Source organism: Chionomys nivalis, chromosome 6, assembly GCF_950005125.1.
Source record: "Chionomys nivalis chromosome 6, mChiNiv1.1, whole genome shotgun sequence".
NCBI lineage: Eukaryota > Metazoa > Chordata > Mammalia > Rodentia > Cricetidae > Chionomys > Chionomys nivalis.
In genome coordinates this window covers 49,076,321-49,100,618 of record NC_080091.1, presented here as the reverse complement: position 1 = coordinate 49,100,618, position 24,298 = coordinate 49,076,321, and the positions used below count along the sequence as shown (strand labels likewise).

Here is a 24,298-nt window from a genome sequence, read left to right as displayed (position 1 = left end):
GAAATGCTTCAGAAGAGAGTCATATTTTCCAGTCGAGTACACTTCTCCTTGACTGCTAATATAGAAGCAGGACCTCACTAAAGCCTGGGAGACTCTTGGACATTCAGGTTAATCAAGATGATTTCTTCCCTTTTAGTTAACATTGTCTGTATCAACATACAATACCTTATTGACCGTTTTCTTGGTAAACGCTGTCACATAACATTATTTGGAAGAGACACTTTGCAATTAGTGAGCTCTGTGCTTCTCTGAATTCTGCAAGGACTCTAAACATCGCTGTTTATACTTTAAGGCCAAGGAAAATCAGTTCAGTATCTTTTACCAAACCTGTCAACTAATGTGGAACAAAATAATCCCAAAAACTACATATGTCAGTGGATTAACAGCTTTACACTTGATGTTGTGTAGAGATACGTCCTCTGTTTAAAACAGTACTTCCAGCTTTTCCCCAACATTCCATTTCAAACTTATTCCTCTGGTATAAGGCCCTGACATTTTAGAGTACTTCCTTGGTCTGTGTAGGGATAAATTTCTTTCTTTCTTCCTTCCCCCCCTCCCTCCCACCTTCCCTCCTTCCTTCCTTTCTTTTCACGCAAGCCTCCCAGTCCTGCTCAGCTTTGAGACTCTTCTGAGGTCTGCTCCTAAGTTCTTATGGTCCATTTGGGGAGTGTTATTCTGTGTCCCGTAAAGCTGAGGAGACTGGCATTCTCTGAGAGAGAAAGCACGAGCAGAATGGTGCAGTGGCTCTCAAACCAGGCTGCTGCTGCTGCTGGCTTCAGATCCCAGCCCCACGGCTTCTGGCTGTGACTCCTGGGTTATTCCCTCACCTTCCTGGGCCTGGATTTCCTGCTTCTGGATCAACTACATGTCAAACCCTGTAGAAGTGTTTTAAAATCTTTACCAGTCCTTCACTTTAGCACCTTTTCAGGAGTGTCCTGCCATAGAACAAGATGAATTTCTTCATCCACAGGTTTCACTCCTGAGCTTTCAGGACGCGGCAGGAGGTGCTTGGGAGAGACCTGCTTCCAAGGCACCCTTGGGTCCCTTATCTCCTACTTTGCTTTCATTAAACATGACTTTGCCAACTGTGCAAGAAATGGTTGTTTGCCAGCCTTTCTCAGATTGCTAACCACTGGTGGACAGAGAACATAGGGAAAGCCTATGTTCCCACTTTCCTTTTAGTCAGACTGTCTTGGGGTAAACCTGATCTTATTCATGAAGATTTACCAGACAGGCACACTAGGTAGCATGGCCTACAGTTGATTCATAGTTCACAGCTTTTGAAGTTTAGTTTCAGTGGGATACAACTAGAAGTTAGTTGAGGACAAAGTCCCATGCCTTCTGCCCTGTGTGGCAGTTTCTATGCTGACTTCCAGACTGAGTTCTCTTCCCCTCCATATTTTGGTAGGGAACAGTACAAGGGAATGATTTACTATGTGTCACATATGCAATTATCTCTGTCCAAGGGCTATTTTTGTTGTCTCTGTGAATCTAAAATTACAATTTTGCAAAAATTAAAATTTTGAAAACCTTCCCATCATAGTGTTTTCTAAAATTCCCTGACCAGTTTAAGTGCTAATTTAAAGAAATAAAGATCACATACTTACTGATTTATTTGCTCTCTCTCAAGTACTTATAATATATCCTAGGCATTTGTAGCATGGAAATGAGTAGGTAAATATAAAAATCATATTTTATCATATGGTTATCTTGGGAAATACTGAATACAGAAGTAATTATAATAGAAGGTAAAGAATGATAAGTGCTTTTAAGCTGTATAAGTAAAATGCTGCTAAGAATTTCAAGAAGGGAAAGTTTGCTTAGAAGGTGAGCTGCAGAAGAAGGCTGGGGCAGAACCTATGAAAGAAATTGGTGTGGCAAAGTTAGAAAAGGAAAGGCAGATTGCAGAGGTAAAGCGAGCATCACAGGGTATGTGTACATGCACCAGGTGGTACAGGTGACGGTGCTGGAAAGAGTCAGAGATGGGCACATGGTGTGAAAAAGGAGCCACCAAGAACTGGAAGATGAGCTTCGTCTAGATTTTGTCTTAGGATCATGCTGAAGAGTTTCGAATGTAGGCTTCAGGAGGAGACTACCCAAGATGTATTTGTTAGGAGTGCTCTGGCTGTGTGTAGCAGACAGTCAGGATAGTAGAGGCTTGCTCAAACATGCTTTATCTCCTTCCCTTTGAGCAAATGTGGTCCAAGGAGGTCTCAGTTGGTCCAGCAGGCTAGTGACCTGCCACAGCTCCAAGACATCGTTCCACCCATTCTCCAGTATTTAGCTACTGGTCATCCCGATTATTGATTTTAAATAGAAAGTTGAGAACAAGTTATTAAATCTGCATTATAATCAGAAAAAAAAAAAGAGGGACTGGTAGTGCCACCTTTTGATGCCCTTCCTAAGGAATTAAAGATTTCCCTGAGCTCTTAACACTCCCACTTGAGTCTTGCTGACTAAATAAAAATAAGCACATGGCCACTCCCAACTATAAGAGGGACTAGGGTGATGAATGTTGGGTTTGGGCAACAGAGCAAAGGATTAAGAACAGTTACTGGGTTAGCCTCAGAGTTCTGCTTCTAAAAAACTAGGACAGCAGCAGTCAGTGTGGACTGAACATGAGCAAGGAAAGCTCATATCCTTCCTTATGTTACGTATCTTTCTATAAAATATTATCTACAATTGATTTATTCACGTCTACTTGTCATTTATCCCTCATGTTAGATATATATTAGATATAGGTTACAGTAATTATTGTTGTGCAACTTTTACAAAAATTACTTGTTTATGAACCTTGCCTGTTATGAAAAGTTAAACTAAAATGAAAGTATGTTTTACCTTGTAATGGCATGTTTTGGGCAACCATTTATTTCACGGTTACCATACTTTGTATATGATAGTTTCTAAATACATCTTATGTAAACTAAGCTCCTCTGTTTAGTCTTAAATGCAGCTACCGTTTTTTAAGGAATCTTTCAACCACCTATTTATTCATCATTATTTATTTATTTTGTTGTACTAAGGATTAAACATAGGGAGATGCAATGAGGCAAGTGCCCCACTACTGAATCACCCCAATTTTTATTATTTCAAAACAGATCTCACTAAATTTTTCCTAGAACTTAGTGTGTAGCTTAGACCAACTTCAAAACTGAAAATTTCCTGCCTCTAGCAAACTCACAAATTTTTTGAACCTTAAATTTATCAGATTGAAGGTTAAAAATAATGATATTTATGTAGTTGGTCAGATATTTGAAACTGGCATAAACAACTAGGGAAAACAAAATTTACTTGTTCATATTATTTCAGAAGTACAGTACATAGACCTTAACTCTGTGGCTTCTGAGTTGCTGGTGAGGCAGAACCTAGTGATGGGAGTGGGTGTCAGAGGCAAACAGAAAGCTGAGAGAAAGCAGAAAGGTGTCCAGGATAGAATACAGCTCCTAAGGATAACCCTTCCACAACCTCTCCCCTCCCTAGGCTCTGTCTCCTAAATTCTCAGCCTCTCACCTGGGAACCACATGGTCAACACATGAAACTGTTGTAGGACCTTCATATTCATCCACAAGACATGGGAAGTTATTACTTAACATGGACTTTTAACCAAAAAGAAGAGGGGTTCCCAGAGTACCAGAAACATGTGGTCCACCATCAGCTGCCTGCTCGTTTGAGTCTCCTATAGTAAATATAGGACTTTACTATATTCATCTAAGATGAGAAGATTGGCAGAGTCATCTCAAGAGGCCCAATAGTATGTGAACCTGTCATAGTTACTTTTCTACTGATGGGAAAAGACACCATTACCAACACAACTTATAAAAGAAAGCATTTTGTTGGGGGCTTCTTTACAGTTTCAGGGGGTTAGTCCAGGATCATCATGGTGGGGAGCATGGCAGCAGCCAGGCAGGTAGGCATGGCTCTAAAGCGGTAGCTGAGACCTTACATCTTACCTGCAAATTCAAAGCAGAGACAGACAAACAGAGACTGACCTGGTGTGGACTTTTGAAACTTCAAATCTCACCCCAGTGACACACCTCCTCCAAGGCCACACCTCCTAATTGTTTCCAAAACAGTTCCAATGACTAGGGAGCAAGCATTCAAATATATGAGCATATGGGGACCATTCTTATTCTAACCACCACAGGCCCTTTTAATGAGTTTGCTTCTGAGAAACAGGGAAAATAGATGGTAACAGAAACATTCTAGTAGGAGAACTCAATTCTTGCCCTTTTTTTTTTTTTTTTATCATTTTTTTTATTCTTTTTTAATTAAAATTTCTTGCCCTTTTTTGACAGTAAGCAAAGTTAGCATTTAAGCAGAATAATTCAAAAGTTTATTTCATAGTAATGAACTTAATTTTCATCATATAAAGCTGGTTTTGTTTCATCACAAGGCGTATGTAAAGAAATCTATCAGTTCACTTTATTTCAGTGAAACAGCTCCTGATTTCATTGTGAAACTGACATACTGCTTACTCAGACCCCTGTTTCTGTCAGTGACTTATTGGTCATCCTCTTGGTTTCTAATTCCATGACAACACGTTTATAGAAACTTCCTCTAAATCCATCTTGGGATGCAGCCTTTCTTTGTCTGGGACACACACACATTGCCCAGATCCCCATTTAGGGAGTTACATAGAAGATGGAAGACCAGTGCAGCCTGATTAGACTCAGCATTTTGGCACGCCTTCCTCCTCTTCTTTCCAGAGTGTATCATCCCCGCCTGAGGCCATGATGACAGAAATAAGGCTTGATAAGACAGGCCAGCAGCCAGTGAATTATCACTACCTCTCATTGTGAAGTTGCTGTTGTCTGCTGGGCACATAAGACCGTCCAGCTAATTAGAAGACGACTGTTTGTAACCTTACAACTTAGGAGCTGTTGGTCAGGAACTTTTTGTCTTGTTGGCTTTGGATACCTTATATGATGCCACCTTGATCCCTTACTCAGGCTGTTTTGACTCGACTGCTTGCTGTCCACCTACCAAGGCTGATCTCTTCCTGAAAAGTAGATCTGAGCCTAAAAGATGTGTTGTCACCTTGTGTCCGCTTCCTTCGTCTGCAGGAGCTGTGAAGGCCTCATGTATTTGGATAACTTTCATCCTGTTCCAGCTTTAAGGGCACACTTACTGTCTTGCATCTGGCCAGCCTCTCAGCAGGACCCCCTCTGCCCAGTCTGTCCCATTAAGAGTATCAAGTAGTAATTCTGCCTGTGTATTGAGAAAAGTCCTAACCAAGTTAGCATAAGTGAAGTGCTTAGGACATACCATCAGATAAGAGACTAGAAAATAGTAGGGTCATTCATTGTACTTACCTTTCCACAAATTCAGTTCTTCAGTTTCTCTACCCTTCATGAAGTCTGTCTATTGTTAATTGTGTACCAGATGTGGATTATGATGACTGTGATGCATTGATTGAGATTGCCTTGCTTTCTGTGCTTACAGGTGTGTATATAAACTCACCCAGCACAGAAGAACCTGACTCAGCAGTCCTTTTGTTGGCCATCTGAGTATAGACTTCTTAGGGACATGAATTTTTGAGTTCAGGTACATGGAAATTATTTACTTTGCAGATATCCTTGAATGTGTGGCAGTTATGTTCAAAGTCAGATCCTTACATATGCGTTTGTTGAGAATTGCTGGATAAGAAGTTGAGCTCCTTAGCTATGAACTGAAGATGGTATTATGCCTCTTATATAACTGTATCCACAGCCTACACCCCACATTGCATGAGGCGCGTGTTTCTGTGTGGAATTCTGGTTCTCTTGACTGCCTGGTAACTGTTGTTTCCTCTGTGGAAATCTTTCCTGACTGTCTTGTGCATAGGCTTCAGTTCACCCCACATCTCCCATCACAGACACCACAAACACTGATCCTTCCCTGGGGCTTTTAAAATAGTCACTTTAGTTCTTAATTTGTAGAAAGGTTATACATCGTGAGTGGCCTCTCTCACCATGCTGTTGAGCATTGCTGTATCCCAGGCACTCCACTTAGCCTTGCTTTGGACTCTTCCTTGGCTCACCACTCACCACCTGCACTCACTGCACTGTTTCCTTCCAGCTCTGAGATCATTAACACCCGTGGAGCCTCTGTCCCCAAGTGTAGGACCAGATACAAAGTGGCAGTTGGGGCCAGAGAGGGAGCTCTTCTAGGCTCTTTACCCATGTTTTCCAGCCAGCACTCAAGGCTGCAGTGCCTTGACATAGTAGAAGATGTGTGCTGGCCTCGGTAGAGGAGACAATACTCACAATTCTGATGAACTCTGAAGAAACAAATACATTCCACACCTGTTTCTGTTTCTTTTAGCCATAGTTTTATTTATTTTGAAATTTTAAATGACATTAAGGGAGGGGCCCTGGAGATTTTTTTATTGTCAACTTAAAAAATCAAATTCCCCATACATAGAAGCTATGTTTTTGTTTGTTTTAAGACAAGTGTTTCAATGGCTAAGAATAACTTTAATAGGTTCTGTGTAAATGCTTAGAACATTTCACAAGTGTTTAATGTTTATTGCCCAGCAGTGTTACAGAAATATTACCACTCCTATAACAGCCTCAACACAGAGTATCGCATGGGAAAAGCCTTCAGTGAATCGTTTTTAATATAGAGGACTAGGAATTCAGCAGTGAATTTGAGCATAGAACATGGTGTGGTTTTCTGCAGAATGACCAACATCTTTGCCATGGCCCTGCTGCTCCAGAACATATCCGTAGTGTCACTGCAGAGTTAGTCCTGGCCTGATGGCCGTAAGAAGGGGCTACACCTATAGAGGCCTCAGTAGACTGAGGAACAGATCTCAGCATCAGACTAGCAAACAGTCCTGCCCCTTGATTGCACTCAAGGGCTTGCAGTGGTCACCTTATTAATTAAGCCCACAGTTGTTTTTGAAGGAATCTTTTTATGCACGTTTGATCAGTCTGTGCTCTGAAGATTGAAGAGAATACATTTGAGAATGGAGTGTCTGCAGTTTGTAACTTGTAATTCAAATTCACCTTTGTAAGAACTTCGCACTGTATTCCAGCACTGCCCTCAGCAAAGGCCCACTGTCTCCATGTCTGCAGTGTCTGCTCCGGAAGGAACCAGACTTTAACTCGCCTACCTTCCTAGGCTGAGGTTTTTTTCATACTATGAGCCAGCATGGATTGGTGGTTTATGGACTCCCTGAGAACACGTTTCACTTGGTGCTCAGGATTGGAGATATCATTATTTAGAGGGAAAATAGAAAACATCAGCTTGTGCTCCAAAAGCAGATACTATTTTTGTGAGGCTTTCTTCCCATTGTTTCACTATGTATATAAATCTACATAGTGAAATACAGTGTAAAGTGTATTCTTAGCTGTGGGAAAGTTCCAGCCAGCCAGGAATACACAGAGAAAATCCTGTCTCAAAAAACAGCAAACAAACAAACAAACAAATCACTGCTGGTTTTGTGGTAGTCACAGCATTGCATTGTTTTGAAAATGAAGTGATTGTCCAAGGAAGGCAGGAGACCTTTGTGTCTCAGTAAAAAGCTGCATACATCACTGGTGTCGTTCTTTACTTTATACTTTGTCTGCTAGAGAAGGAACTCATTCACAGATACTTACAAATGACTAAGTAAGTTATAGTTAGTGTAAATAAAAAAGAAATGCAAATGACCTGCCTTCCCAAGATACCACACAAAGATTTGAAAGTACACATTATTTATGTTGATGTGTTCTCAAAGCGTTTCATTGGTCGCATAGTTTAAAGCTAGCAGCCAGTCTTAAATGTGTGATCCATTAAATTCTTGGATTTTCTAAAGACAGTAAACAGATTACAAGATAAGTTAGTGAAAAGAAAACCCAGCCTAACCCATAAGACTAGTAAGAATAGTGGAAGTACTCTGCTTGAATTACTTGAAGAAGCCAAAACAGGAAGGACATTTGGTCTGACTGGACAGACTTGCTAGTTTCTTTGCTGATGCCCATCCCTGGGCCAGCTTTCAGCCTTCACATCCATGGCTTCCTAATGTGTCAAGTAGAGGTGACCATTTCCTCAGGAGCTGATAGGAGCATTACATGCTGAACACCAAACCTGCCCCTTGCCTGGAATGCTGCAGACATTGGCAGTAGGCCAGAGCATCCTGAGTCACTGTGTCCATGAAGTGGATGATGGACAGTGATATCCTGCACAGGGCTAGGCTCACACTCCGCTTGTCTCTCTAATTTCTTTGCATTTGTAAGGAATTTAGAAGAGTGCTCTTTAGGAGAAAATGTGATGCCACAGTGGCAAGGACTGTCCTCTTCCCACATCTCCAAACTGAGGGGCTTTCCTCTTGCTTTTCCTTTGCATTTTGTACTCTCACACTTGTGAATATTTACCCTCACTCAGCTAAAATGGCTTTAAATTGCAGTCACATGCTCTCCTCTGTCTTAGTCATGAGATTTTTTTTTTTTTTTTTTTTTTTTTTTTTTGCTTTTTCAAGACAGGGTTTCTCTGTGGTTTTGGAGCCTGTCCTGGAACTAGCTCTTGTAGCCCAGGCTGGTCTCGAACTCACAGAGATCCGCCTGCCTCTGCCTCCCAAGTGCTGGGATTAAAGGCGTGCGCCACCACCGCCCGGCTTAGTCATGAGATCTTTTACCAGCTGCAGTGGTTCAGTTATAGGGCCTACACAGTCACTGGGTTTAAGGCATAGACTTGTATTGTGAAAGGAAGGTCTTTAGACTTGTGCTCCTGCTGCACACAAAACCTGCTGAGCTGAGGAGGAGTTTTATTCTTTCCATCTTTACTCTCTTGCCAGCACCTCACGGCCCTTAAGGCTTTCTTTCTCCCTACCCCCCTAGGCCTGGCCTAGCATGAGCTCATGAGGAGACAGGCACACACTGCTCTTCTTAGTGTTTTGTGTCCTTGTGTAGACATACCCAAGACTCTTCTTGGGATGTGCAGACAGAAAGTGTTCCTCAAGGGCAGGAGAGTCATAAGTAAGGACTGCTGCTCAATCTTTAGTACTCCTCTGCATACCCGAAAACATGGATGAAAACCAGCCCTGCACACCTACAGTGACATCTGGGTGACTCATGAAGAGGGAGGACCTAAAACTGTAGTCTTCCACATGGCTTAGATTAGCATTCTGCTCTCATTGTTGTTCATGAGTCTAGACTGTTGAAAAAAGCTGTATGTTCAGATTAAGAAATCTGGCATATAGATAAGGTATTTATTTCTTGGATTTTGTCAGAAATTAATAAAATACAGGCTTTTGTTTAAATACGTATGCATTTGTTGGCTGAGACTACCATAACAAAGTATTGTGCATTGTACAGTTTAAGCAACAGGAATACAGTAGGAGGAAGCCAGACATGTAGGAGTCAGCAGAGTTGGTTTCCCCTTGGTTTGTGGACAGGCTCCTTTTCCAAAGGTCTCATCTGGTCATTCCTATGGGTGTCTATGTCCTAATTCCATCTCTTATAAGAGCTCTAGTCTGGGCTGGAGAGCTAGCTAAGCCATTGAAGGCAAGGCTCACAACTGCCGTATCCAGGGTCATGTTGGATCAGGACCTAGCCTAATGACCTTTGCACCTAAATCACCTCTTTAAAGACCCCATGTCCTGGAAGTTAGAACTTTCTCATGAGTTTTGAGAAATTTCTGCTTATAACAGGGTGAATTTGGATAGTACATACAGGCAGGGCAGTTTATTGCCTCCAGTTATGTAGGGTATTGTAGTGAGAGCATATCCCTCAAACATGTTTGTATGTCAGGCGTACAGTAGTCACCACGTTGGAGCAGCAGAGTTTAATAAACTAGGTCCAGTTACTTCAAGCTAAGAAAATACTTTACTTCCTTTTAGGAAGTATCCTGCTAAATTTAGTGGGGGAAATGGAAGGTATAAATCCATAAGAAACAGGATAGGTTAAAAATAGTAATTATTTCTGCAGTTAATCAGAATAGGGCTTTCCAAGTATAGCAGCTATCCATGCTTGCAAAATTATATTAAACTTAGTAACCAGTTTATAAAAACTGTTCAAATTTAAACTGCCTCTATCTATCTGATGAACAGAACATAGAAGAATAAGGTTAAAGGTAGGAAGCTCATCTGAAAGACTTTACTTAGTTTCTCTAATGTTTTAAGAAGTACCAGAAAGTCACGTCATTGAGTCCAAGCCACTCATCTTTTGAGTAGTTAGTTGGCTTCTGTGGATGGTAAAACTCTGGGAGGAGGAATGAGAGCCTAACATTGTGCTGGTTCTTAAACCAAGTCATCGGGAATTCATTTCTCATAAGTTTAGAAATCCTGAATGTTTGAATTTTGGGTCAACAACTATTTAAAGAATATTTCTCTTTTTTTTTTTTCCCTTCTCTCCTTTGTCAATGTAGCTCATGTTTTTTGGAATTTTCCTGTGCCTCGATGCCTTTCTGTATGTGTTCACCCTGCTTCCTTTAAGAGTCTTCCTGGCGCTGTTCAGGCTCTTCACTCTGCCTTGCTATGGCCTGCGGTAAGTTTAGATCTTTGGCTATTTTTAGTGTCTAAACAATTAATTTGCTTTATAACTTGTAGGGTTCTTAGAATAAAGATAATTCATGTAGTTTCAATCACAGGTCTTTAAACACTGCTTATCTGTTCAATTTATATTAGATAATGTTACACATCTTATATATGCATTGTTTTCCAGAGAGATTTTGTGCCAAACCTTTGCTTAGCCAGTAAACTGATACTGATGTGGAGGGCCGTGTGGGCGAGTAGGAGAGAAACGAGACTAAAAGTAGAGACTGGCTGGCCATGTTCTTAACCCACCTGTATGTGGATTATGAGGTCTTCTGCGCCTCATCTATGAAAGATCCAGCTTCTAGGCTGGGCAGGTGGATATCTGCGTCCCCTAAGTAGCCCTCACTGCAGGCTTCTTCCTCTAGTTCTCTTGAAAATCACTGTTGGTGACCTGTGAATCCTTCATCACAGACTTCCAGCTGATGGCAGTAGAGAACTACAAAGGCACCATTCTGATAGGAAGAAGTCAGCCCAAACCACCTTGGATGGAGTGCCTGCCTCCCCTAAGCTTGTCCCTCATCTGTCAAAAGAGGACATTGAGAGCTCAGTACCAGTTCCCAGAAACCTGGAGATATAAAAAGCATGCCAGCAGGGTGCCTGCTTACAGCACCCAGGAATAAATACCAGTTCCTTTCACTTCTGGTGTGTTAAGCCTATGTGGAGTTGTGTGCTTTTGTTCTTCAGGGGAGTAGGAAGTCTGGTTTTAGAGTTTCCTTCTAGACAGTCATGTCGGCATGCCTCTACTCCATGTCGTCTTCTTTACCTGTGCTACTTGGCTCCAGCACAGTTGTTTGTGTTACAACTCTAACAAGGGTCACTTCTGTAATTTTTTTTTAAAAAAATTCTTTTCTGTATGAAATTTTAAAATGCTAAAATGAATAATAATTTGTGAAACTCCATTTAATTATGGTGAATATTTGATGGAACATAACATTTGGAATTACGGTTTTACCACCAAAGTTGAGTTAAAAAAAATTCCTAGTACATATTCAAAATTGTAAATTTTTTTTTTTTTTTTTTTTTTTTTTTTTTTTTTGGATTTTCGAGACAGGGTTTCTCCGTAGCTTTTGGTTCCTGTCCTGGAACTAGCTCTTGTAGACCAGGCTGGACTCGAACTCACAGAGATCCGCCTGCCTCTCCCTCCCGAGTGCTGGGATTAAAGGCATGCGCCACCACCGCCCGGCCTGTAAATATTTTTTAAAGACTAAAGTCACAAAAATGTTTCTTTGGAGGTAGAAAATTAGCCTATACTTAGTACTTCTAGTAAATACAATCCTTTCAAAAGAGCCTCAATCCATTGAGAATGAAGAAATGCTTCTAATGCAAATAGAATAATAGAATGATCAGGTTGTGGAAGGAATAAAAATTACTCTTAGCAAAATTGCAGAGAATAAAACAATTGTAAGAGTTCAACTTACATCAGTGTAATAGAAGTTAGTATTTTGTATCTGTAATCTTTCTCAGCTTCCAGAATGATATGAATTATGCCACATGCTTTATTAGTCATAAGTTAATCAGATTGTCTTAGGAGCTTAGGATCTGTCACGTATTTCTTTTGACTTTGAGGAGAGTTTTCCAGAGGCTTGATCTCATTATCATTAGTAAGCATTTGGGGACCTCTGTGGCCGGGTCCTTTACTCCTCACAGCCTCACCTTCATGTGCTGCTTTCTGTATTGAGAGCTTGCTGGGTCTTGGCATTTTAGTTCCCTTTTCTCAAGCCAAAAGAAGAAAATCAATAAAATGCTACCAGTTGTAAATCGTCATGTGTGGCTACATAAAGAGGGAGATATAGGGATGTTAGATTAATCCAGTGCAACAACCTGACGTAAAATAACTAAGGTCTTGCAGGGGTTTCCCACGTGCGTTGTGAGTGAGATTACTTCTTTGTTATTCCTTTATCAGCAGTGTTGAACAGGTTCATGTTCTATCCGTGGCATGCTCTGATCAGCTGTTGGCATTCTTGGGTGAAACATTGAAAGGGTTTATAACCTAGAGACTCTTTCTTCTGGATTGGTTCATCCCTTTCTATGTGGGTAGAGCATGGGTAACATATACTGCCTGATAATGGCATGTCAGTGTTCTCAAGATTCTCTTGAGGGTCAAATTCATCATCTCATTTGAAGATACTTCGTATTCTTGAGGCATCTAATACGGTTGTATGCTCAAAATCATTTCTGTGTTTCTCTGGCAGTTGGGGAAGCAGAACATGTAAGTAGCATCGAGCATAGCCTTTCTATTCCAGATATTAAGAGGTATTGCAGAAAATAGGAATCTTAAGTCATTTATTCCAGTTTGCTTCAGGTAAATGAGTGGTGCTTCCTGTAGTCAACCCTTTTATAGTAGTATAAGGTTTTTTAGCACGTAACAATGATTGCTTTAGCAGATTAGTTTGAAGCATTTTTCAGTCAAAATTAACTTTGGTTACATTTGAAAAGTGCCTTCTATTTCCATGGTTTTGTAACTAAGAGGACTGTAGGGGGCAGCCTAGTATAAACAAACAATACTCTGTCTGCAGTGTAGGTTAAGTGAAGAGTTATATTTTATGCTGTCACTCATATTTAAATAATAATTGAAACTTGAGAATACAGTTAAAATTGTATTGAAGAATTTCAACCATCTTGAAACATCTATATGAGCAGGCAAGAAAATACGAAGTATTGCTTTAATGCCTTACTTATTACCTTCAATATTGTTTATCTGAGTCAAGCAATGTGTGTTTAGAATAATGTGAGCCACAGTTTATTTTCTCTGATCAGTGAAAACAAAGTCTGTAGATTGTTTGAAGCATGGAAATATATTAGACTGTGAAAAGTGACTCTGAACAAACCTACTGCTAACATTATGCTTACAGCCTTTCGGGTATTTCTGGAAGACCGAAATACATTTGATTTTTACAGAATTATTTTTAAATAGCCAAATTCTTCTATCTTACAGCTTCCCTTTCAATGTTCTCTACTTCCGTTAAAGATTATTTGATTGTTTTGCCTATCGCTGTTTCATGTTCCATCTTTTTCAGCAAAGTGCTCTCTCCTCCAGTCTGACTCGAACCTGCAAAGTTGACTGTGTGCTTCTTCCCAGCCGCTCTCATTCTCACCTCTTCTGTTTCCAAAAAAAAATTTTTTTTATTCAAAGAATAAAAATCTTCCTAGTCTCTTTGTTAATTTTTTTCTAAAAATAGAAGAAAAGTGTGCTTGTTAATTAAGCCCGACATGGAAACGGCAATCTGTTGCGGGGCAGACTCAGCAGCAGCAGAGTGGCCCTGAGTGAGCCTTTCCTCCTCTGCCTGAAGTTCTCTCTGATCAGCGTCTGGGACAGGCTTTTTAAAGCAAGCAATGGCCGGGACCCAGAGTGCCTGCTCTGAGCCTGTTCCTAGATCTTCTGCTATCTTGATGTGGTTTTGGCTTTGGTTTGAGGTTTGAGTTTTTGTTGCCGTTGATAACAATGGACTGAACAGAAACATTGCCTTAGCCAAGGGTGGGAAGCAGCAAGATTTTGTAGCCTATTCAGTAACTCAGCCTTCATTTTGACTTCCTGGTCAGCAAACCATGTTGACAACTCTGAACCAGCTAAAATTGTGTTGTTGGGGGATGTTGTCAGGATATAATTGTGAGTCTACCCTGGGGTGTGCTCCTTGTAAAGGATGCTGCACTGCTCCTGCAGAAAGCGCATCCCACTCTCAGGGATCCTAGAAAGACTTGGCTGCATCTGTTTCTGATGAGTTAACAGTCTTAGCCCCTACTATCCAATGTTTAATGAGAGAGAGCGATGCATCTAGAATCATGAGAAACAGGTTCTTTCCTTTCCTAGATAGGATAAGATAGCTCATTTTACAGAAGATTAGGATGTTTTTGATACTGAAAACAGAAACAGAATTGGGTTATGATAATTATATGAGTTATTGGGATGTATCAAATATCATCTTTCTAAATTTAACATTCCAAGTTTGTGAAATATGTTAAAAATACCAATTATATGGGTAATTTAAGTAGTATCATTGTGAATACTATCTCTTCCTAAAATTTCCATTATTTTGTGCTTTAGAATTCTGTCACACTTAGTTAAACATTGAATGAGATTGCAGAGGGAAATGGTAAGATCTCGGCCCAGAGCCTACAGCTGTTAGTAAGAAAGCCCTGCTTAACATTACAATGCTAAGTGCTAGATTTAGGAATACGGGAGTGTTTTTCTTTTATAATTAGAGTAAATAAAATTCAGACAAACAGATTTTCTGGTCCCTTGTCTTGCTTTTAGACATGACTCTTACTGAAGGCTTCACTGGCTTCTTCTTCTTTTTTTTTTTTTTTTTTCTTGTTTTAGGAAAGGAGAGTATCTTTTTCTTTTGAGTGATGACCCCATAGGAGAGTTCTTAGCTCCCAAAAGAACTATGGATTTCAAGTTCTTGAGTTTCTTCACCTGTTGGCTTTCTTTCATGTGCCTTAACCTCATTCAGTATAGTCATGCTCAAATTAGCATTTTATGTGCAGTATAAATAGGCTTTTCTCTTACCATACAAAATTAAGTCTTTGAATCTGGCCTGAATAACTAATGCCACCACAAGAGCATGTATGGAGAGCTCTTAGTATCTTTGTTGGGGAAACAAGTACGTCCATTATTTCCTCTTGCCAGGCAGATGGTGTGCTGCACCAGTGGAGAGCATTATACTGTTGCATAGAAAGCCCTCATAGCATCAGGTTTTGTTGTCCCGTGTTCCTCAGCATGACGCTCTAAGTAGCGTAGCAACATTACAACCTTCTTTCTTTCTTTCTCTCTTGTAAATCAGACCGAAGGGAGGAGCACTTTCACTTCCTTTATAGGATGGAGTGTGGTGGCACAGGGACTCCTTGTGGTGAGTAAACCCTGATTTTTCCTTCTATACTCTTGGCCAAATTAACCTGCGTACAAAAGCAGAAGCACCAACATAGGCCACATAACCACTTGAGGATGGAAACCTGAGGAACTGGGATTTCCTGTCCTTCTCTAGCATCCTCACTTGGTCTTAAGCTTTATCCATGTTTATCCCACAATGTTTGACCATACCTCACCCCTGACAGTCACCTGTGACGTAATCTCTAATGACTTGTTTGAGTCTCTGTGGCAGCAAACAGCCCAGTTCTTGCCCCAGAACACAGCCCAGCTGCTTGTTCCTAGAAGCACTTTTTACTGTTATTCCAAACACAAACAGCTTCATAAATCAGCCACTTCATTCTAATATAACTAATATAAGGTAGAAGAAAAGATGTTAGCCATCAGGTATAAACTGCTAAGAGATTATTTAGTTACTGTGTGTCAGTCAAACTTGAAAAACTCTTCAGTTTCCCAGGTCAGGAAAAGCATCTTGTTCTTAGTACTTTATTCTAGTCTACTTTAGGATTATAAAGGGACTTCGCTTACCAATGTGAACACGTGAAATACATAGGTTTTAAGTCTCAATAGTACTTGTCCTTCTCCCCCCTTTAGTTGCACACGTATTTTACAGTGAAATAAGTCATGCTGACACTTGTCCTGTGTCCATGGCTTGATTAACTGAGCAGCAGGGCTCTGGTGCCTCGGCTTGAGGTTGCCTCTTCCTTCTTGATCTTGCTAGTTAGTACCAGTTTCACTTTCCCGATAGAGTATCAAGGGTGAGGCTGCCTCCCAGTGAGCATCATTCTCCGCCACATAATTCTACTTCCATGGATCTATGAGACTTTAAATGGCTCAGAGATGTATAATGTATAAAAGTAAAATGTAAAACAAGAAATTGCCATCTGTAATAAATGCAAAAGTATAGTGGAAGTATTTGTAGGAATTAAAAGGTGAAATTTAGGATGCAGAGAATCTTTCAGTATGGGTTTTTTTTTGAGACTGTATGGGTGTTTTAACTTGAATATCCTTTAAATTGTGTTAAATATCATATTTTTATTTTAAGTTCTATTGAATATCTTATTTAAGCTTGTCACTCCATGGCATGTAACCAAACCATTATTCTAAACTATATTAGATTGGTGTGGGGTATTTTTGGATTTTTTTTTTTATTTTGTCCAGCATGCGCTTGAGATTTCCAGCATTTGCTGAAGGAGCTGCCCACAGCTGCTCTTTAACAGCCATCGGAACCAGAACCTCAGGTTGTTCAGGTGCCTATTCCAGGTTAATTGGCAGCTTTATAGATAAGCTTCTTACGGTGTTGATAATGCTGACTGATAGTCATCTAAAAATATCCTGGCAGAGAGGAGCAAATGCTGTGATTGGTTCAAGTTACTTTAATTAGATAAACTCATTTGTGAGCTTAGATCTTGAAGAAGATGTGGTGCATGCAGGTATCTTGTAAGATGCTACTTGAGAAGTGAGTTTGTTGTTTTCTCTTTGTTGCTTTCCTTTTTTATTAACAACACGTGTGGAAAAAGAGCCTTGTTTACAGGGCTGTGAATCACGTTTTGTGCTGTATTTGAATAGTAGTCCTTAATTTTGAAAACCTATAGTCACCATAGGAGCCAGTTAAGATGTTATTAGTCGAAGAGTTCACCAGAGCAGACAGTGACAGATAGCTGAGGAACCAGAGAAGTGTATATTGTCCTGTTTTTTTACTGTATATTTTAGAAATTAATAAAATGAGAGGTATGTTTGTTTCTTAAAGCAGTAACTTTTCCAAATGATAAATTTTATAACGTTAAGTTTGCTGACAAGTAGAAAACAGTAAATTGCTGACTTGTATCAGTTTGAAGGTTCAGTTTTTAAAATTACTTATGTAGTAATTTTGTATGCAGTGTTCTGCCTGTATATATGACTGCAGGTCAGAAGAGAGTACCAGATCTCATAGATGATTGTGAGCTACCATGTGGGTGTTGGGAATTGAACTCAGGACCTTTGGAGGATCAGGCAGTGCTCTTAACCTCTCCAGCCCCTGGAGGTTCATTTTTAAAGTGTTGAAAGTCAGTGTTTGTTAGAGCTACACCTGCATTAATGCTTCTCAGTGTCTTCCCTGGCTGTTAGTGGGACAACAAGCACCCTAGCCCAGGAATGCAGACTATTCAGCATGTCTCCTTCTGATATTTGAACTCAAAATGTATTTGCTCTTGACAAGAATCCCTGTCCCCAGTTCTAGCCTCGTGTGGAGTGAGGCATGAAATCTCTGGGATTATCAGTTAGCCCTTGGTAGAGAGTGTGCTCTAAATTGGGTGTGTGGGAAGTGGAATATAAAATTTACCCTGCTTTCCATGAGTGTGAGCCTGGGATCTCTGTGGGAGGAAGGGGAGCAGCCCTGGAGAAAGGAAAGTTGGGATAGAAGTAATGATGGTGACTGTGCTGGCTGCGCTTCTGCCCAGAGCTCTAACTTGAGCTGCAAAGAACAGTCAGTCAGAATTCGACATCTTTTGGAGGATGTGATCCGACTAACGAAGCCAGGCTTGTCTCCATGTAGGGTCACTAGAATGTCTTCCCATCTACTTATAACCCTTCCTGAATGTGTCCTTTTCATACCTGCGGTGTCCTATATTGTTTCCAGACTTGCTGGTAACCCATGGAAATGCAGTCCTGTGACAGGTGCTTTCAGAGCTGCACTGCAGCCTAGTTGTAGGAACAGTTTAAAAGACTTACACGTTCTTTTGGAAAAGTCCTGCTCATATGGGCTGGCTGAGAAGGAGCTGAACAGAACAGATAGCCATGGTTATAATTTCAGCACTGACCTCAGACTCTCTATGTGGCCCGCTAAGTAGAGTGGACGAGGTGCAGAGTGGTGTGCATAGTGCACCCACTGGGCTGGGCGGGTCCGTCCAGCAGCCAGGAATACGGGGAGCTTTGCCGTCCCCGGAAAGCTGCTGTCTTAAAGCCGGTGCCTGCCCACTCTCTTCAGTTGTGATCTACTTCTAGGATAACGTCTTTATACTGTGCACACAGCAGAAAGTGTCCTGTTACAGTCTTCTGGGTGGCCATCCTTGTGAAAAGTTTTACAGCGTCAGCCTGATTTTCACTGTGACTTTGGTATGCTTTGTGTGTCCAGTAAAGATGACTTGCTGCGAGAACACGTAGAGTGAAGCTCCTATTTCCATTACTTGTGTGTTTCAGGGACAGACGTGTGCTTCAACCTGCACAGGTGTGTGACATTTTGAAGGGTGTCATCTTGATAATCTGCTATTTTATGATGCACTATGTTGACTACTCCATGATGTACCACCTCATAAGAGGGCAGTCTGTCATCAAGCTCTACATCATCTACAACATGCTGGAGGTAAGGGCCCTTGTGCTGCAGACTTGCGGGACTCAAGACTTGAGTCTAGCAGTGTCGAGGGAGTGGGGAGAAGAACGCTTGCTGTAGCTTCTGGCAAAGGCGCTTCATTCACCTGAGGGTCTTGGGAGCTGAGCTTTTGTGGAGGTGACGCCTGATACACTGGTCCTGGATCGGTGAAGGGAACAGCTCCTCAAAGACAGGGGTTTCCTCCAGGTGAAGGCACGATTCCCACTGCGTAGTTCTGAGAACGCGTGCTGTCACACTGCACATTCATTGGAAACCCTCTTGCCTATGGGTTTTTGTTGCTGTCTTTTTTTTAACAAGAACTTTAAGGATTCTGAGTGACTGTTAATTTTGAGCTTGGTATACTAAATGTAAATTGCTTTGAACTTTTTAGTTTAAGTTTCTCAGGTTTTTTTTTATATATACACCTGAAAAATCGTTTATTGACCACTGTCCTTGCTAGTTTTTATGTCAACCTGACACAGATGAATCATTGTTGAAAAAATATCTCTACCAGATGGACTTTTAGGCAAACCTATGTGATATTTTTCTTTTTTTTTTTTTATTGATTTCTTAAAGATTTCTGCCTCTTCCCCACCACCGCCTCCCATTTCCCTCCCACTCCCCCGATCAAGTCTCCCTCCCTCGTCAGCCCAAAGAGCAATCAGGGTTCCCTGTCCTGTGGGAAGTCCAAGGAACACCCACCTCCATCCAGGTCTAGTAAGGTGAAGTTTCTCAGTTTTTTTAAGTTTTTATTTTTTTTTTTTTGTTTTTGTTTTTTGTTTGTTTGGTCTTGTTTTTTACAAATCCCTAATTTGACAAGGCCAATTCTGAGTCCGCAGTGTATTGAGTACTCAGCTGAGCCAGGAGTATGTAGAGAAAGTGATAAGCTTTGCTCTTCTTCAGCTTTCCATCCAGAAGTGTAAAACTCAGGTTTCTAATGATGGATTTTCATCTGATTGCTGGCAAAGTACTTAAATGAGCAGTTAAGAAACTTCCACAATTTCTCTCTGCAGGTAGCTGACCGTCTGTTCTCCTCTTTTGGACAAGATATCTTAGATGCTCTCTACTGGACAGCCACAGAGCCTAAAGAAAGAAAAAGAGCACACATTGGAGTCATCCCTCACTTCTTCATGGCTGTTCTCTATGTCTGTATCCTTTTTGACTTAGTGGACATTCCAGCCACCAGTGTGATCTACCCTATTTTATTTCTTTACCTATCCCTGCTTGAAATGGTGTATATGTGGAGATTAAAATGAAATCCCTGATTCCTTTTGAAAAATTGGTTGTAATATCCATTGTAAATTAGTTTAAGGCCTTCTGCATGCCCAACTGCTTTTTTTTGTGATTGGTTGATTAAGGGAAAAGTTGATTTCTGTCTATAACTGTGTGACTCTTATTATGCTTAACAGCTTTTTGAAGTTTCTGATTTGCGTGATACAGTGATAGAGATTTTGTATGTGTCTGTGTGTCCGTATGTGTCTCTTCAAGTTTCTCTTTTGGAAAACAAGTACTTTCCCATATTTGTGTGTGGCTGTACATGTGTGCATACTTGTACCTATGCTTACCCTCACATAGATTTACATACACGTGCTTAACTATGAAACCTGTACTCACTCACAGAACTCTACCATGTCTTTTCCCCACTGTCAGTGACACTTTGGAGAAATTAATACTTGGGTACAAAATGGGACAAAGCTTGTTCCCATTTTAGTGGAAGAAAGGTAAATTATTCCGTGTGCAATATAATATAATTCTGCATGACATGAAGAACAATCTAAGGCATTTCTTACCATTTTAATTTTCTGTATCAGTTGAGTAACCAAAGAAAAGATATTTAACACTAACTTTGTGTTCACTTTTAAAACTTTGAATTATAATTCAGATTTATATATCTTCATCTCTTCTTTCATTGCTTACCATGATTTCTTCCGTTTCTTTAACACCTGTTTGAAGGTTTAATTCTTCTTAGGTACTGTGCCAGGCACCAGGGGTTCAGTTTTATATAATGAATGTACAGATTTCTTCTGCATCTGTTTGTTTCACCTGGAGAAATCTGTACCAAATAGATAACAGGAAAATTGTGACAGGATAAGAAAATATTAGTCCGATTTGCTTTAGAAAATAAGACCATTTCTTCCGTTTTTGATACTGTGTCAATAATTCTGAAAACAAGTTTTTTCCTTGACTTACTGTTAGTTCTACATGCAATTCTCATAATGGTTCAAGCAACGACACTCAATGTGGCTTTCAACTCACATAACAAGTCACTGCTTACTATCATGATGTCAAACAACGTAAGTGCAACATTCTGCTTTCTATTGTTAGTTAGGAAGGGCGTTCACATGAGTACTATGCACGAAAACAATTCTTTGTTTCCTCTTATCCTAAGAATCTTTTTGTGGAGAGAGTTGATTTTACAACTGTTGAAGTGACAAAGATGGTATTTCTGTTGCTATTTCAGTTTGTTGAAATTAAAGGAAGTGTTTTCAAGAAGTTTGAAAAGAACAATCTCTTTCAGATGTCAAATAGTGGTAAGTAGTTAGATTCTGATTGTAGTTCTAATTAACATTTGTTGAAAGTGACTCATTACCATAAACGTTAAATAACATTTTAATGAAAATTAATTGTATCTTAAAATAATTTTTAAAGCTTTAAAAATCGTATTTTTCTAAAACAGATCTGTATTTAGTGAGGTATTTTTCACGTCGTAGTGTTAACATCTGGATAAATATTAAGTGAAAGAACTTTGACCCCAAACAAATTAATTCAGAATGTTCTGTTGCCATTAGTAGGAGTGCTACATCTTAACATTTCTGAAATAAAATATGGGAGACTATATCCACAAGTATAGGGGAACATTTTTAGAGACTACGCAAATAAATTCGTAACCATCAGGACAATATAAAAGTTGAATTTCAAAATTTAAAATATATATGCTGATTAAAAATGAAAAGACAGGGACTGAAGAGATGGCTCAGAACTTAAGAATACTGGCTGCTCTTTCAGAGGACCTGTGTCTGTAACTCCAGTCCCAGAAGAGCCAACGCCCCTTCTGGTCTCCTTAGGAACTGAAAGTACATGGAGCACAGATATACCCATAGGCAAAACACTCAGGCACACAAAATAAAAATGAAGGAAAAGCATTTTTTTAAATGAAAAGGTAGATCACATTTATGTTAAGAGAAAAATGTTGAGGTTATATATATATATATCGGGAAAAGGACTTTATTATCCCTGAATATTTATTGCAAATTCTGCCAAAAAATTATGAAAGAGTGGTCTGATTTAGAGGAGCAGAAGACTTGGATTTTGAAAATGAAAATTTTCGAATGGCCAGTGTGTTCTCACGAACGTTCCTAGCATCATTAGGGAAAATATCACTGGGAAAATACAAAGGAAAATCAAATGAGACGTTACCACATGGCCACGAGAATGCTCTTGTAGGCTGCCAGTGCCCTATCATGGGAAGACAGGCATGACTGGCTCTCGTGCCTTGCTGGTGAGTGTGAGTGTAAATGTCGAGCAGCTCTGGAAAGCTTTGGAACAGCTTCCTTCTCAGTGTTCACACTCCCTGTAACTCAGCACTGGGAGTTAGCTTGACGGCTCTGCTCTAAGAGTAGCCCCAAAATGGAAATGACCCAGGATCCACCAAAGCATGAATAAAATGAATGGTCGTTCATACAGACCGTGTATTACTGCTCAGCAAGCGAAGGAAATGGAGGCTGGAAGTAGCCTGGTCGCTACAGTGCTTTGCCACCCTGACCTGAGTGCCCGAGTCTTATTGTGAGAACACACAGAACTCTGGATGAGGGGCATACGCTTTTAATCTCAGCCTTGGGGAAGAAGGCAGGTAGATCCCTGAGGCTCCTAGCAGCCAACCTGACCTACTCAGCGACCCTCAGCACAGTGAAAGTCCCTTTCGAAAGAGAGGCGTATGGATCCTTAGCAAAACCACCTCTAGCCTCCGTAAACTATACAGACTTCAGCACATTCACGTAATGCCAAACAAATTAAATAAAAATAAAGGAAAAAAATGAATTACTGATATAGCCTGCTATGTACATCTCAAGCATTGTGTTCCTCAACAAACACCAGCCTCAAAAAGTACGATTTCATTTTTCTGAGGTCTGCAATCAGACAGAATTAATTCATGATGACAGAAATGAGAGTGGTTACTTGTTGGGGATGGGACATGGCTGGAGGAACAGTCAAAGGAACTTTCTTGATGGTAAAACACTTCCGTTTCTAGTTAAAAGGGCACCAGACATTACCAACCTATGTACTCAAGATCTGTGCATTTCATTTTATGGAAATTAATGACAAAAATAAAGATGGATAAATAAATTAAAGCAAATAGCTTAGAATTGTAGATTTGAAAACTTTTCAAATGGGAAATTAGTGAGGTCTAGACAATTCTGTGGGTCTTTAGACAGTTCTGTGGGGCTATCAATGATGGGTCTGAAAGCTCTGAGCCACAATGGCATTTATAGATTTTACTTCACTAGGAAAACCCCTTTTTAAAGATTTGAGATACTAAAGAGCAGTCCAAATTCCCTGCCCTACAGGAAGACCAAGGTCCTCCCACTTCCATCCAGGCCCAGGAAGGTGAGCATCAAAACAGGCTAAGCTCCCACAAAGCCAGTTCATGTATTAGGATCGAAACCTAGTGCCATTGTCCCTGGCTTCTCATCAGCCTTCATTGTCCGCCATGTTCAGAGAGTCCAGTTTCAACCCATGCTTATTCAGTCCCAGTCCAGCTGGCCTTGAAGAGCTCCCAATAGATCAGTTCCACTGTCACAGTGGGTGAGTGCACGCCTCGTGGTCCTGATTTCCTTGCTCATGTTCTCCCTCCTTTTGCTCCTCATTTGGACCTTAAGAGCTCACTTCAGTATCGAGAGGGAGGGGGAATGGACTGGGGTGAGGAGAAGAGGAGTGGGGATGGGGGAGGGGAGTGGGGGGAGGGGGCAATGTGTGGGAGGAGGGGAGGGAAATGGGAAACGGGGAGCAGTTGGAAATTTTAATTAAAAAAGAATAAAAAAAAAATTAAAAAAAAAAAATTAAAAAAAAAAAAAGATTTGAGATATGTTTTAGTAGAGCTCACAGCTTATGTAAATAAAGCCTTGACTTCAAGATGTATGTAAACATTAAAATAGAAAAAATAGAAAGTAGCAGAATAAAACTTCTTTTTAATATTCCTGGGTTTCATTTCATACTTAGGTTGATAGATTTTTTTTAATAAAAATTTAATTTTTTATCTTCTCAACTTTTATTACTATTTAAAACTGTCATTTTTCTTTTCTTTTTTATTTATTTATTTATTTATTAAAGATTTCTGCCTTCTCCCTGCCACCACCTCCCATTTCCCTCCCCCTCCCCCATCAAGTTCCCCTCCCTCATCATCCCTAAGAGTAATCCGGGTTCCCTGCCCTGTGGGAAGTCCAAGGATACCAAGGCCAGCTGGCCTGGGTCTGAAAAAGCATGGGATAAAACCGGACTTGCTGAACATAGTGGACAATGAGGACTGCTGAGAAGTCAAGAACAATGGCAATGGGTTTTGATCCTACTGCACGTACTGGCTTTGTGGGAGCCT

The 24,298-nt window shown here is 40.3% G+C and overlaps 1 protein-coding gene across 1 annotated transcript in view; it reads left to right on the top strand.

Annotated features, from left to right (window-relative positions):
• The window catches only part of Tapt1 (transmembrane anterior posterior transformation 1), a 51,040-nt gene that overhangs the window by 10,296 nt on the left and 16,446 nt on the right, over positions 1–24,298 (top strand). Inside the window, exons 3-7 of the mRNA XM_057772660.1 lie at positions 10,330–10,448; positions 18,540–18,702; positions 19,722–19,857; positions 20,905–21,002; positions 21,170–21,239. Coding sequence (XP_057628643.1) covers positions 10,330–10,448; positions 18,540–18,702; positions 19,722–19,857; positions 20,905–21,002; positions 21,170–21,239 — 586 coding nt within the window. The remainder of the gene's footprint in view (positions 1–10,329; positions 10,449–18,539; positions 18,703–19,721; positions 19,858–20,904; positions 21,003–21,169; positions 21,240–24,298) is intronic.